General features: G+C 33.0%; 1 protein-coding gene across 10 annotated transcripts in view; it reads left to right on the forward strand.

Moving 5' to 3' along the window:
* Positions 1-16410, forward strand: part of sema3e (sema domain, immunoglobulin domain (Ig), short basic domain, secreted, (semaphorin) 3E) — a 128649-nt gene that overhangs the window by 73924 nt on the left and 38315 nt on the right. For 6 of the 10 annotated variants that reach the window (XR_015514381.1, XR_015514380.1, XM_087292322.1 and 3 more), the window contains 3 exons: positions 1866-2026; positions 5441-5500; positions 7194-7313. Coding sequence is in view for 8 of the 10 variants with exons in the window: in XM_087292321.1 (XP_087148447.1) it covers positions 1866-2026; positions 5441-5500; positions 7194-7313 (341 nt within the window). In the remaining 2 variants the exon portion in view is untranslated. Of the gene's footprint in view, positions 1-1865; positions 2750-2851; positions 3345-5440; positions 5501-7193; positions 7314-16410 lie in introns of those variants that run through there. The other 4 variants (XM_087292325.1, XM_087292324.1, XM_087292327.1 and 1 more) reach the window with 2 other exon arrangements.

The following is a 16410-nucleotide window of genomic DNA, read 5'->3' on the forward strand; positions in this document are numbered from 1 at the left end:
ACTATGCATGTTTTCAGCTTTCTTCAAAATATCTTCTTTTGTGTTTAACAGAAAAAAAAATCATAAAGGTTTGAAACCGTTAAAGCAGGGGTGTCAAACTCAATTCCTGGAGGGCCGAAGCTTACCTGTAGGTATCAAACAAGCTTGAAGGACTCAATTAGTTTGATCAGGTGTGTTTAATTAGGGTTGGAAATAAACTGTGCAGAGCTGCGGCCCTTTTGGAACTGAGTTTGACACCTGTGAGTTAAAGGGTGAGTAAATTACTTTTATTTTATTTATTTTTTTCATGTTGGGAGAATATCCCTTTAACTGTAAGAATTTATAAAAATAATAAAATAATTCACTTTCATTATTGAATAAAAGAAGCATTTACAAATAGTTGTCCTACTGTATATCTGTTTTCCTAGCTGTCTGACTGTATTTAATCGTCACTATTTAAAAAACAAAAAATGATTGTCAGTTTATCCAAACTTTATGGCTTTAATTCTATGGTGGCAGTCTTTTCATCTGTGCTTTGAACTGGAGAGATGCTGCTTTTGCTAATATTAGTTATATGTGGTGCATTGCCCTGGGACACGGCAATCTATTTAAAACCGATAAGTGTTACATAAAGCAAGTTCTAGGAAAAGGCTGGGAAAATTCTACCTTTAGAAACACTAGGCTGAGCAAAGGAGTGCTCGCATCAGGAATCAAAAAAGAGAAATTCAATCATGCTTAACTATATATTTTCTTTTTGTTGAAACAAAATGTAACTCTAATAATGATGAAAGTCTACATTGTGTGTTTGTGAAATGATCTGAAGGTAAGCAGTTAGAAATAACAAGATTATTATAGACCTTTACCAATAACTTCTTAAGTGAAGCTATCATGCATCAGAAAGATCGGAGCACAGTGTACATGAAGATTTTATAGTTCTGTGTCTGATTTGAGAAATGATGACAGAATTTGGATGGACTTATATCTCTGAATGTCTTAACCATCTAGATTTTCTGAGCTTAGCCAGCAATTTCAACTTTGGCACACAATTCATCCAATTCAGTTTATGATTTAGACATGAATCAAATTAAGTCAGTCGTAAAAGAGAGTTGTACTAATGCTTCAAAAATCAAACCTAGCATTTTTAAATAAAAATTATGATTATGGCTCATATGATGATTTAAAGCGATTTAACTAAGTCAGTATTAAAATGTGTATTAGAACTTAAAGAAGCGCACATTCTCCTTTCAAGTGTGGCTTTTTTTTTTTTTGGTTGTTCTCTTACAGTACATGTTTGACAATGGGAGCAACCGTGCGACCAAGTAAAAAAAAAAAAAAAGTCAATTTCGAGCCCTGTTTCTGTTTGGCATGCCCATTAAGAATATAATATTTCTTAAATATAACAACCAGATGATTTTCAAGTTACTTTAGTCATGAAATTATGATTTGTTGCTGTTTTCAGACTAGCGCAACATTGTTCACGTTTTTCACCACGTTCTTTAAATAGCAAATCCATTTGTGCCACTGGGGACTCATGGGTGTGCTGATCTAGAAAAGAGGTGTGTAAAGGCGCATTGTTGGCACATTGCTTTGTTGATGAACTGAAATAGACCGCCATTGACGCAACTGACTCTTAAAGGGAATAAGAGATAAAACTCTGATTGGATTATTGCATGTTATGCTCAAAACACACCCACAAGTCATTAAGAAAATAAGCACAACCCTGTTACACCATGCGCCAGGGCGTAGAGCGTATTTTTCTTCATCTTTATATTTATCATGCTTGTTGTGAATGGGCCTGAATGCACTAACTACTCTATCATCTTCCTCACATTAACACCCTGGTTTAACATGACACTAAAATCTGCTTTATTAATGTTTGTTTGTAGAGTTATGGGAGCTGAACAGGACGTGGGTGTTCCAGGCCGGAGAGGGCCGTCTGCAGCAATACACCATGTTACTGGACGAGACTCAGGAACGGCTAATCATCGGGGGAAAAGACGTCCTGTACTCCCTCAATCTGGAGCGCATCACTGCCCCCCACAAACGGGTACACGTGTTTACGTGCAAGAATTTAAGCAACATTAACATTGTTTGCCCAGCGTTGTCATCTGAGTGTGTGGTACTGTACAGTTAATCATATTGTTTGGCCCATGACAGTCCGTTGCGCAAGTCTGTTTGAGCAAAAATCTCAGAATAATTACGCACAGACTTATTAAATAAATAAAAACAGCTCTCTTAATGCAACCATCTGTTCTCGTACAGTTCTCCAACATTCACTGTTAAGTGTGGTTGGTTTTCTGTTGAAGTTAGGGCCTAAAATGAACACTTAGCACATGAAATTCTGCGTTGGCAGGTATATGAAATGATGTTACTCACTCACAAGTTGGCCAGTAACTCTTTTATTTATTTTTATTTTTTCTATTCTAATGCCATGACCACAGCAAGGTTTAGCGTGATTATTTAACCACTAGGGTTGGACTGTCATTACATACACTAAAAAAAGTCTTGTTGCCTATCCAAGTTTTAGAAACGGCAAATAATACCTTGACTTCTAGTTGATCATTTGGGATCAGAAGTGACTTATATGAAGAGCTAATGCCTCTAGATTACGCTTAATTTACTATAATAAAATATGATCATGCCTTGATTTTTTTTATTACTTAATTAGGACAGGAAGGTCTGACTTTGACAAAAGTCTTGTCACTTAACAGAAATGATGTACAGTATAGAATATAAAGTCATGTTGCCGCAGACAAACAATGAATATTGTGTATGACTCCCATGAGCTTGGAGGACTGCATCCATACATCTGTACAATGACTCAAAAAACTTAATAAAGTTATCTGGAATGGCGAAGAAAGCGTTCTTGCAGGACTTCCAGTTCTCATCAAGATTATTTGAATTCATCTTCAATGCCTCCTCTTCCATCTTACCCCAGACTTGCTCAATAATGTTCATACTGGTGACTGAGCTGACCAATCCTGGAGCACCTTGACCTTTTTTGCTTTCAGGAACTTTGATGAGGAAGCTGAAATGTGAGGAGCAGCGCCATCCTGCAGAAGAGTTTGCCCTTTCCTGTGGTTTATAATGTAATGGGTAGGCTGTTGATGTTGCTATCCACTATGCAAATCTCTTGCACACCCAAACCATTAATTTTCCATTACAAAACTACTGATTTCTGTGAGAATCTTGTGTCCATGCGGATTCCAATAGGTCTTTTGCAGTATTTGTGACGATTGGGATGCAGTTCAACAGATGATTCATCTGAAAAATCTGCCTTCTGCCACTTTTCCAAATGATGAACTAGAAATCAAGTTATTGTTTGTTGCTCTTACAACTGGGGTTGACGTCAAGACTTTTGTCAGGTAGTGTAAATATGTAATATGATGCACAGAACTGTGAGGTAGGTAGGTAATTCTCATAGTAATAGTGTTTTCAGTTTCTGACAGTGCCTCGAATTTACAGCATTTAAATAATTTTGCCTGTGGTGTTCTGCCAAATACAAAAAAAAACAGAAATTAGTTATGTAGTTGTAATAATGTTAGGTTTAGTCTCATAGTTGTACTGAAACTTTTTATTTGATAGTTTTATTTATGTTTGTGTTCTTCTTTTCATGAGTGCAGCATCAAGCAGAAAAAAAAGAGGGTTCGGCTTTTCATAACCATTACTTTATACTAAATAATTTGTCTTTTCATTTTTAGAATTACTCTTAGAATTGTTAGACAGAATTGATTTTGCCAGGCAGTTGTTTCACCAATTTACCATCATGGCAAAATTAATGCGTTCACACAAATTAACCGACTACCGAATCAGCAGTTTTTCTATGACAAATCAGCTTTTGTAAGGTTGTATTTTACCTCAATATTTATGACCTCTCTTCTTATTCATCAATCAACACATTTCCAACTCCACCACATTTTAAGAACAATTTGAAAGGTCCCCAAACTCACTTAAAGATTTTGTACTTCTCTATTCTCTATTATAATATTCTCTTATATATATATATATATATATATATATATATATATATATATATATATATATATATATATATATATATATATATATATATATATATAATTGAGTACACCCCATTTTGAAAATGAATATTTGTATCCATTTTTCAGTGAATATAGGCAATGTATTTTGGTCCATTTAAACAAATTAGATTTATTAAACAGATATATTTATTAAAATAACATTTTAGTCACCAAATATGTTCAGAAATTGAAAGATAATACAATAAAAATCAAGCAAAATATTGCAAAAAAAAAAAATACAACCTACAAAATTAAACTAAAAGTTTATTATTTTTGCTTCTTGATTTTTTTTTTTCTAATCTTTTTAAAAATTTGCATTTAAAATTTTTCTTTAACATAAATTTTGGGTCGACTAGTTTTTGGACCGTTATCATCAGTTATTTTGTTAGATAAGCTCCAGATTTGTTTTCTGTACTGAAAAATCTAATGTATATGCACAAATGTAATATTGTATAGCTTCTAAAAAATAGGCATTTAAAAGATAGATTCGTGAGGGATGTACTCGTGTATGCTGAGCACTGTAGGTTATCTTTTCCATTGTCACATTTGTACCATGTCTTTTAGCCAACATCCTATATTTGGTGTACACATATTTTCTAATTTAAATAAATAATCTGTTTAGCTTGAAGTATACACATTTATAAATGTTCAGTGTCTAGATTTCCTTGGGGTATAAATGAAATGAAAGAAAATCAGGAGTCACAGTGAAATATTAACACAAAGTATCACCCCTTACACTTCTACTATTCATTTCTTAAGGCATAAAAACATTTTAAGTCGAAAAAGAAAGAAATATTAGTTGATTTAAGAGCTGGTTAGCTTGACTTAATTTGTTAAAGGGATAAAAAGGGAAAATTGTGTCTCACCTATAATTTACTTACCTATTTCAAACTTTTGAGTTTTTATCTTTTGTTAATTACAAAGTAAGATACTTTGAAGTTAGTTGGAAACCTGTAATCATTGACTTTCATAGTATTTGTTTCCTGCAATGGAATTCAATGGTTACAGCTTTCTTCAAAATATCTTCTTTTGTGTTCAACAGAATTAAAAAAAAAAGACTCAAAGATTTGAAACCACTTGAGGGACAGTAAATATTATGTAAAGTTTCATTTTTGGGTGAAAAATTCCTTTAGAGGCTATATACTGGATATTAAAACTTGAAATGTATATTCATGAATTCAACCCATGCTTTTATCCAAAGTTTGTTTATGGTGCATTCAGTTCAAGTAGCTGCATTTCATTCCATTTATGCAATTACTGACAATCAAAGTAGTGACCCTGGAATGCAGAAATGCCGAGTTTAAACTTGCCTTTTTCATGCAACCACAGGACAAGAATCATCACAATGACAGTGTTCTGCATGTGCATTTCTGTGCCTGAACAACATAAGCCAAAGCCCTGCTCTTGTGTCTCTGTTGTAGATTGTCTGGTCGAGCTCTCAGGAGCAGGTGGAGGACTGTTTGATGCAGGGCAGAGAGAAGGTAAAGCTGATATTTATCCCGGAGGTTGGCTTTTAAAATCAGCATATTCTACTCACCAATGCTGCATTTGTTACAAAAAAAGTGTTTTTAATTTAAAACAAAATTGTGGAAAACTATTAATAATTTTGAAAAATTATAAAAATTTAAAAGATTAGTTTTCTTATTGCATTTATAACATTAATATTATTATTATTATTAATATTTTAAATAAAATGTGTTTATATATATATATATATATATATATATATATATATATATATATATATATATATATATATATATATATATATATATATATATATATATAAATAAATGTATTTATATATAAATGTATTTATTCACATTTATTATTTTTGTATGTTTAATTTATTATTTTAATTTATTTATTATTTTAATTTATTATTATAATTATTATTATTATTATTATTATAGCATGTATTATTACCATATAATTTAATTAATATTTAAATTTTCTATTATTATTATTGTTGTCATTAAAATACAATTATTTATTATTCTAAATGATTATTCATATTATTATTATTATTACTTTATTTTTGAGCCATTATTACTATCAATAGTAGTAGTAGTAGTAGTATATTATTATTATTATTATATAATTTATTTATTATTCTAATTATTATTAATATTATTATTATTATTATTATTATTATTAGTGTTAAAAAATGTTTGAAATCTTTTTTTTTTTTTCTGATGGAGTATCATTTAAACAGCATTAAAGATTTAGGGACAAATTTAAGGACTCATGAAATTGTTCAAGAGATGTTAAAAATACAGATTATTTCCTATTACCTGTTTGTAATGTTCTGTTTTTTAAAAAGTCCTGAACGTTCAGATGTATCACTTTCTACAGAAACATTGGTAATTATAAAATCGTTATTGATCCCTGAGTAACACTAATAATTGATCATAATTGAGCAGCAAATACTATTACCTAATGTCATTTATTCCTGTGATTCAAAGCTGATTTAACTCCAGTCTTCTGCCACAATCTTTCAGAAATCATTATAATATACTGGTAGTATGTTATAATGTTTTCTGAAGGATTATATATACTGCATGGTTTCTGCTACATTCATTCTTCCATGGTGGGGCGCCATGCCAAAATTCATCCCGCCACGGCTACATTACAGCTTTTCATTCAAAATATTTTATTTTAATAATAGCAGGTAATAGTCGCACCAATTGCACGATTTTTCTGCAATCATAGTAGTGCTGTGCGTCATTTGTTTAACCCTTTAAGGTTAGGTGCTGACTGACTGACTGACAGGAGCATGATGCGTGAGGCCAACAAACTACTTATAGCCGTTTCACTTTACTTCAGGACGCATTAATATCGCTCTGTAGGTCTATAGGAGACAAAAAGGCCTGCCGCCACAGCTGGGAAAAATCCTAGAGGTAACACTGTACTGGTAGTATATTATAATGATTTCTAAAAGATTATGTGGCAGAAGACTGGAGTTAAATCAGCTTTGAAGTTACATCAAGTATATAATAATCAAAAATGGTAATTTAGAATGTGTTTTGATCAAATAAATGCAGATGAGGTGAGAAAAAACTTCCCAAAAGAAAAATCCTGATCACAAACTTTTGGGATTGGTGAAGTGATTTCTTGTTGAAATGTTTATAGATGTTTTAACACTATCTTTCTGTTTTTGTGTATGTCTGTCAGCCGGAGTGTGCAAACTACATTAAGCTGGTTCAACATTATAACAGCACTCATCTGCTGGCATGTGGCACTGGAGCCTTCAGTCCTGTGTGTGCTTACATCAGAGTGAGTCGTGGAGCAGAGGTAAAGCACACTTATATAAAAATATGTAGTGCTAAAATAATTGTGTTACTTAAAAAAATATATTTACATGAAAAAAACATATTCAAAACAAATCTAGTTCCTAAAGGTCTATTACTATTAATGGAAACTTTTTTTTAAGACTAGTTAACATAATTAGACAGTTAGATAATAAGGTAAGGTGTTTTGTTTTTGTTTTGTTTCATTTTGTTTTGTTTTGTTTAGTTTAGTTTGTTTTGTCTTTTTTTGTCCTTGTTTTATTTTTGTTTGTCCTTGTTATTTTTGTTGTTTTTTTTGTTTGTCCTTGTTTTGTTTTTGTTTGTCCTTTTTGTTTTGTTTGTGATTGTCTTGTTTTGTTTGTTATTTGTTTTGTTTGTGCTTGTTGTATTTCTTTGTCCTTGTTTTTTTTTTGTCCTCGTTTTGTTTTTGCTTTTCCTTTTTTGTGTCATTGTTTATTTATCCTTGTTTTGTTGTTTTTTTCTTTGTCCTTGTTTTGTTTTTATTTCTCCTTGTTTTGTTTTTGTTTTCTGCTTTGTGTTTGCTTTGTTTGTTTTTGTTTTTGTTTATCCTCTGTTTTGTTTTGTTTGCTTTGTTTTTTTGTTTTGTTTGTCCTTGTCATGTTTTGTTTTGTTTGTCCTTGATATGCTTTATTTTGTTTAGTTTGTCCTCGTGTTACACGTAAAAAAGACTTCAGTCAGTCAATTTCAGTTGTTAAACCAATGTGAATGAATGTGAACTTTAACATTTAAAAACATTAATTTGTTAGGACCTATGAAATAAATAAATAATTATTTTTTGTTTCCAAGGAAGGAAAAATACTCAAAGTAGATGTAAGGTGAAAAAACACCATGTTTTAAAGTCATAACATGCGTCACACTTGTTGACAGTCTCAGAGAAGCCTCTGTGACCACAGAGCCTATGAAGCTTTTTATTCAATATTTTATTATAGACCACTGTGGCCTGTCAGCTGTCTCCTGTCCTCTTTCTGTGCTGTTTGTCCTCTGAGGAATGTCTCGTAGTGACTCACAGGTGAACTCAGTCCAGTGTTGTGCTGTTGTTTGTCACCAGAGGCCGAGCTGGAAATCTGTGCCTATATTCACACACGCATAAACTCCTGTCGTAATTAAAACCAGTCCGAGCTGTAAGAAGTTAGAGCTCTTAACATCTCGAGACACTAAAACACTGGTCGTGTTTTGAGTTTTCAAATCTTTGATTGTAAAATGATCCAGATGTTTGTGACACAATGAGGTTTAGCAGCACATTTGGGTTTGGAGGACAGTTTGATAACACAATGGCTGATATTCAGCCCGCTGGAAGGTGAAAGGAAAAATATGCTTAAAAGCACAGGGAATTGTAGGAATGTTAAAAATCTGGTGGTTAAGAGGGGCAAAGAATGAAGAATGTGACCTACATCATTACTGTACTGTGTAATATTTGGAGGTTTTTATGCTTCCCTTGAGGCTAACCTGCCAATAATGGTACATCAGTTTTAAGCCGCCTTTGCTGCTTTTTACTTGAAATAATAAGCGGTACAGGATAAGGATTCTGAACCAGTGATATTTTACACAAAGGTACTTGTGTAGCTTTTATTGATATTTAAATAATATTTAAAATTTTGCATTTTTGTTGATTTTTCATTTTAGAATTGTAATAAAATAAGTTATCATAAGTGACTGTTGTTTTTAGTTTTAGCCATTTTTTGTATTTTCGTTATTTGTTATATATTTATATATTTTTATTATATAAATTGTTTTCGTTTTTTCTTAAGTGCTTTTTATACAATTGTTATTGAATATCAGACGGAATATTCATGGAATGTCATTAGATGAAAACCTTAGAATTTTTAATTAAACTAGTTAAAACAAGTTGAAATAAAACAGCAAGCTACTTCTGAAATTAAAAACATAATGTAAGTCTAAACTAAAACACAAAATAAATAAAACGATAAATAAAATTAGCATACTCGTGTAATATGTTATATAAAATGTAAAAATGAGTTAAAATGAGTTAGATTCAATTTTAATAATATACATCTGACAAACGTTACAAAAAACTCTACATGAAGTATTTACATACACATACAAGCACAAAAAACAAAACTGAACATGTACTTGTCCTAAACTAAAATTAAATAAATATCACTGAATGTCATTCTCTCCACTACCTATCTCTAATGAACTCCGCAATAGTAAAGTGGCATAGTTCTTCCAGGTTTTTCTTTCTGAAGTGACTTCAACAGCAGTATGTGATGAAAACATTGCTCTCCACAGAGATTTGGTTTGTTTTAATCTGTATGACAGGAAGTTTTATCATTCTCACTCTGTTAAAATATCCAACCAAACATCCAGACAAGCGAAAACAAACATCTCCGTCCTCCCAGGAGAATCCCAGTCAAATTACAGAGCACTAATCACAGAGAGTGAGCTTTATTTGAAGAAAAGAGCAAAGACGAGATGTTTATTTGAAGGAAACTGAGAATCTGGAATCTTTCCTGTGCTGCGTCGTGGCAGGCAGCCTGCACACTTTATCACCATTTTTTTCATGATACTAAAATTTCATGATAAAAAGAATTATAAGGCCTGTATGAAATCTTATGTTTTTTTTTTTTCTTAACTTCTTTTGATAACATTTTTCCAATTTAATTTAAAGGTTAAGCGTTCATGCATCTGCTTTGTCCCAGAGATATATTTACCGGTAAAGGGCCTGTTCACACATGTGATGTTTATTTATAAACTTATTTCGAGAGGATCACGTGCTTATGATTGCTAGCAGCTGGATCCGCATTACCCAATTCTCAATGCACCAATCAGATGATTCCTAAGCTAATACAAATACCCTGGGTTACACACCACCGTTATCTTCGTTTTGAAGAATCCCCCCGTCCACCCCTACTCCTTCTTTTTCCTAGATGGGTGACACGGTGGCCCAGTCATCAGCACTGTTGCCTCACAGCAAGAACTCTGGTTCCAGGCTTTACCAAACTAGCAGATGTTTCTGTGCTGAGTTTGCACTTTCTCCCCGTGCTCACCTTGGTTTCCTCCCACAGTCCCCGGTTTCCTCCCACAGTCCAAAAACATGCAACTTAAGTTAATTGACTAATCCAAATCAACACCATAGACATGCTTCTAGTAAGTTATCTCTTAAGAGCAATCACTATCTGTTCATTAGTTACTACAGCAGGGGAGTTCTCGAGATCTACCTGAGCTCAAACTCCCCTCTCGCCTTGCAATGGGAGGGAGCCCCAGGCTTAAGGATATCATGTGCTCAGGGCTTTCTCTCCAGGGACAGCATTCCAAACAAGCTTATTATAAATCATCAGCTAAGTGTGAACTCTTGAAACCAAATTTTGTCTCTATGTGGGGCCATTGACAACATTATTAGACCTTTTTTTTTTCTCTGCTAAAATGAAACATTTAAAATGATCAGATTCCCTCTTGCATTATATTCAACATTATAAAGGCTAGAGAAGTTATAGTGACACTGTTAAACATTTTAAGCAACATATAAAAACCAATGTGGACACTTGTGAAACAGCCAAATTGCTTCTCTTCTATATAAGTGGCTGAATTACATAGATGGTGGACTAAGATCATGTGGGGGTAGAATTCATTTATTTAGTTCTATATGTAGTTCTATAGTTTAAGCATACATGTATTTTGTTACATATATTCTAAAGCACACTGTAAAAAGAAAAAAAAAAAATTATATTATTGGAAAAATAACTGTGCATTCTCAAAAAATAAATGTCATTCTAATGTGGTCAGAACCAAAGTTTACATGACTGCTCTCTAAAGTCCTCTCAAGTGGTGGAATTCTACATTCTGATTGCATTACTGCATCCAAAATGGTGAAAAGCCTTGGAGTAACGATTGATGACCAACTAAACTTCTCTGACCACATTTCTAGAACTGCTCGATCGTGCAGATTCGTACTCTATAACATCAGAAAGATCTGACCCTTCTTATCTGAGCATGCAGCTCAACTCCTTGTTCAAGCTCTTGTTCTCTTCAGACTGGATTACTGCAACTCTCTACTAGCGGGGCTTCCAGCTAACTCTATCAAGCCTCTTTAGCTGCTCCAGAACGCAGCAGCACGAGTGGTCTTTAATGAACCTAAAAGAGCACATGTCACTCCGCTGCTCATCCGTTTGCACTGGCTGCCAGTTGCTGCTCGCATCAAATTCAAAGCTCTGATGTTTGCCTACAAAGCGACTTCTGGCTTTGCTCCTTCTTATCTGTTCTCACTTCTGCAGATCTATGTGCCCTCCAGAAACTTGCGTTCTGTGAATGAACGTCGCCTCGTGGTTCCATCCCAAAGAGGGAAGAAATCACTTTCCCGAACTCTTGCATTCAATCTGCCCAGTTAGTGGAATGAACTCCCTAACTGCATCAGAACGGCAGAGTCACTCGCTGTTTTCAAGAAACGACTAAAAACTCAACTATTTAGTCCCCACTTCACTTCCTAATCTGCAATTGCCTCTCTGTATACACTAACTGTACTCAAAAAAAAAAAAAAAAAAATACTAATGCTTTCCTTCTTAGACTTTACAGACCTGAAACTTGCTAATAGCACTTATGCATTGCTGCTCTTATAGTTGTGTAAATTGCTTCCTTGTCCTCATTTGTAAGTCGCTTTGGATAAAAGCGTCTGCTTAATGACTAAAATGTAAATGTAAATGTGATTAATTGCTGCTGAACCAATTCATAGCTCATTACCATAAAGTTGACCGGATTTCAACTCTCCTCTCTGCTCACAACCACCCAAGATGCACCCAAGTAGCTTTTACAGCTTAATGGCGGTGTGAATACAAATTTTCAGTGCAAACTGCAACTGAATTAAAAACGTCCCCCTTCTTAGTATTGATCAATCCGTCAATTACAGATTTCCTTGAAATTCCATTTATATGGGTGAATTCCACAACTCTGTCCACATGTTCTGCATCCTCCCTAGAATTTCCTTCTCACTCCATTCCCTGTCTTTATCCCAGCGCGTCTGCGAAATCAGAACTCATTGGTGGGAATAGGAAGCACTTCTGGCCGCCTGACCCTCCGGCAGAGGTAAAGGAGAGAGCCACGGGCGTTCTGGAGATCAGAGCGGGTTTAATTAGAGGAGACAGGCTTCAGCGGGACGCCTGATAACTCCAGTGCTCAGCTGCAGGACGCCAGCACACGCCTCAGTCTGAAACCACTGCTCCCACAACACTGAGACATTCACGAGACACATCTGCATCCCTGCGCACAAGAAATCTACTGCCAGATTGTATATTCTGCAAAACGTCATGTGTTAAATTTGCAAATTCTGTGCGAATGAATGGCTTGGCTTCAGCTACGCACTAAAGCATACACAGTCAAATTAGCCCTCCTGTGAAAAAAAAAAAAATAAAATTATATATATATATATATATATATATATATATATATATATATATATATATATATATATATATATATATATATAATTTTTTTTTTTTTTTTTCAAAATTTTTCTGAAATGATGTTTAACAGAGCAAGGAATTTCACAGTATTCCCATAATATTTTTTTTTCTTCTGGAGAAAGATTTGTTTTATTTTGGCTAGAAGAAAAGCAGTTTGAATTTTTTTAAACCATTTTAAGGTCAATATTATTAGCTCCATTAAGCAATATAGTTTTTTTTTTTTCAATTGTCTACAGAGCAAACTACTGTTGTAAAAGAACTTGCCTAATTACCACAACTACCTTAAATAAATAAAAAACCTTCTTTCCAGTCAACATAAATTGGGGAAAAACTATAGAGGGGGCTAATAATTCTGACTTCAACTGTACAGGACATTTGTGTTTTTCATCACAATCATCAAATACACAAACTCTGAAAGACATTTTTAAAAAAGAAACTTAATTAAATTACTCCAGAAGTGTATTGTGCTATTACGTGTTACTATTCTGTACAGTAGAATCTAACACTCCAAAAATAATGGGTTAAGTTTTTGTAATCCAACAATGGGTCAAATATGTATATATAAAATATAATATATTAAACAAACAGTTGATTTGAGTGTCATTTAAAATTTATAGAAAAAAAAAATGACCCAATGTTGAGTTTGTCCATATTTGACCTTATGTTGGGATAAAACAACCCATCACTTGTTGGAGTGAAGTAGTAATGATACTATAAACAATCACAATATTGCCAATAGTAATAATTACAAAAAGAAAACTTTTATAAATATTGCACATCTCTAATAACAGCATGATAAACATTTCTAAAACATCTTTTATTAAAAAAAGATGCTTTGTATTTTGTATTTTTTATTTTTTTTGCAATATTGTGCTTGAATTTAATTGTATTATCGTTTGATTTCTAAATATGTTTGACTAAATATTATTTTAATAAATATACCTATTTAATAAATCTGTTTTGTTTGAATGCATTAAAATACATTGCCTATATTCACTGAGAAATGGATAAAATACTCATTTTCAAAATGGGCTGTACTCTGTTACGCTGAGCACTGTATATAATTGAATAAACTAAATTACATTTATTTTTAATTACATTAAAAACTGAAAATGTTTATGGATTGCTTCAGACATGCTTGTTTACAAAATAATTTTAAATCTTAATAACAATTTTAATATTTATTCATAATTTAGAATTTTAAAAATACTTTTTTTTATTGGAATTACTTAAAAATGTGACATCGGGAAAGTATTTCAGAGGGAAATAAATTAAAAATTGCTAAGCCCTTAATTATTTGTAATTAAATTCAGGGTGCGAATTATATATTGACAGTAGGTGGGTTGGTGGGGGGTGATTACATCTAGTTTATTTGAGGGACATTGAGTGGTTCTCAATGACATTTCATTAATTTTTTAACAATTGATATTAAGTAAATGGTGACAGGTTTGCTTTCCTGCTCCTATTAATGGATGACCATGAAAGACTACATATTTTTTTATTTTACTGTTAAACTTCCATGTGCGAGCCAGTGTATTATAAAATATAAACTTTTACAAACACCTACAAACGCTTTTTTTAAAGAAATATCTTTTGTGAACACTTATACTGTCTGTGGGGGCTCTAGATTTGCCTGTTTGAAACCGTTGAATAATATTTTTGGTGCTAACATGCATTCACAATGGTATAAACCATTATAGGGTTGGTCAAATGTATAGTGTAGTTATCTATTATTTAAATTATTAATATTATTTAAGATGCAGATCAGAGCAAACTATTTCTAAACTATTAATGTTTATATACATGTTATTTTTATGTCCTTCAGGAAGATCAAGTGTTAATTATGAGGGGGTCAGACCCCCCCCCCCCCCCCAAACCCCTCTAATTTGCGCCTTGATTAAATTGTGTAAGAATCATGATTTCAGTTAATTAAACATGAATAACCAAACATTTTTGATTGCTAACATTTTATTTAACTTTTACAATGGATTTCAGTATAATTCACTTTTTTGTCATTAATTTATTCGGACATGCTGTTTTACTTAATTAAACTATTAACATTTATTATGCACATGCATCTCTGTACGTGAGATACTGTATGGGCTTCACATTCAGATATACACACAGTGACTGAGATGGATACACATACCTGCACAGTTATACACACACTTGGCTCTGGATTGCAGGGATGACATGTTGCAGATGTAGCGATGATGACAGGAGAGACTGATAAAGCTGCAGAGACACAGAACAGAACAGAGAGAGAGAGGGAGAGACGGTGACAGTGTGTTTTTATTCATACACTGGCATGCATTTGTTCTCTAACATCAGGAATATAAGCACCGTTCGACCCTTTGCACCCATACACCCATCACAGCACACCGTTCCCCCGCACTGTCTTTTCTTTCGACAAACCAGAGCATTCTCATGGGCTTTACACTCACTTCTGTACTAATACACCCTTGTCATTCCTCACTCGCACCTTATTTAGATAAATACATAATACTCTTTTAAAACCTAGTGAACATCCTTGAGGGCTTTACCAAAGGGCTAAGATATCTGAGAAATCCTACAAAGCGGTTAGATCACATGAAATGTCAAATGAAGGATGTTCTTTCACACAAGTATTATTCAAATCTTTTTTTTTTGTTTATCAGATGTTTAATTCAAAACCAGATTCATTCCGCAGCTGGCCATCTGGATTAAGTGATGTACGTCATTGATGACAGTGAATATAGAAGCATATCATAACAGCTAACAGTTTACCGGAAATGCCTGTGATGACCAATCAAAAATCAGGACATAGCCATAAATCTATAGCCATTCCAAATGCAGAATAGACAGTCTTCAGTCAGAAAATGCTTATTGTATTTTTTATACATTGTATTATGCTGTTTGTATATGTGTATATATATGTATGTGTATATATATATATATATATATATATATATATATATATATATATATATATATATATATATATATATTTATTTATTGTGTCCATATATTGTGTATATATTGTGACCTTGTGTCCATCCACAAGGTGTACATGTGAATTTGTGAGTGCGTGACTATGATTACCTCATCAGCCTTACAGTGTGCTGATTATCATGTGAATCTCTTACTATTTCATCTCGGATAGTACTTCAGGCACATAAAACACACTAAAAAAAAAATAATATATATATATATATATATATATATATATATATATATATATATATATATATATATATATATATATATATATATATCCAGTGAGTGGCAGTGTCAGGGTTGGTGAGGGGAAATGGGGAAAAAGGAGCGAGGACTCAAGTGCAGGAAAAATGGGTATTTATTAAATAATAAAAATAAAATAAAATGCAAAATAAACTACCCCGAGGGGGAAAACATTAACAAAACAAATACATACACATACAAACAGGACTGAGCAGACTGGCAAGGATGAGGACTGGAAACACGACAGGACAAGACTTCAAACAACAACATGTGATGATGAACTGGCACAGGACAGCAAATGTGAGGGGTATATAAACTGTAGAAAATTAACACACAAACAGGTGAACACAATTAACTAATAATGGGTTAACAAGGAGGGTGGGACAAGACAATAGAGCGCATGACACAGAGAGACAACACAAGCCATGCACTCACTTAACAGGACAA

This window comes from Danio rerio, chromosome 18, assembly GCF_052040795.2.
Source record: "Danio rerio strain M-AB ecotype USA chromosome 18, GRCz13ab, whole genome shotgun sequence".
NCBI lineage: Eukaryota > Metazoa > Chordata > Actinopteri > Cypriniformes > Danionidae > Danio > Danio rerio.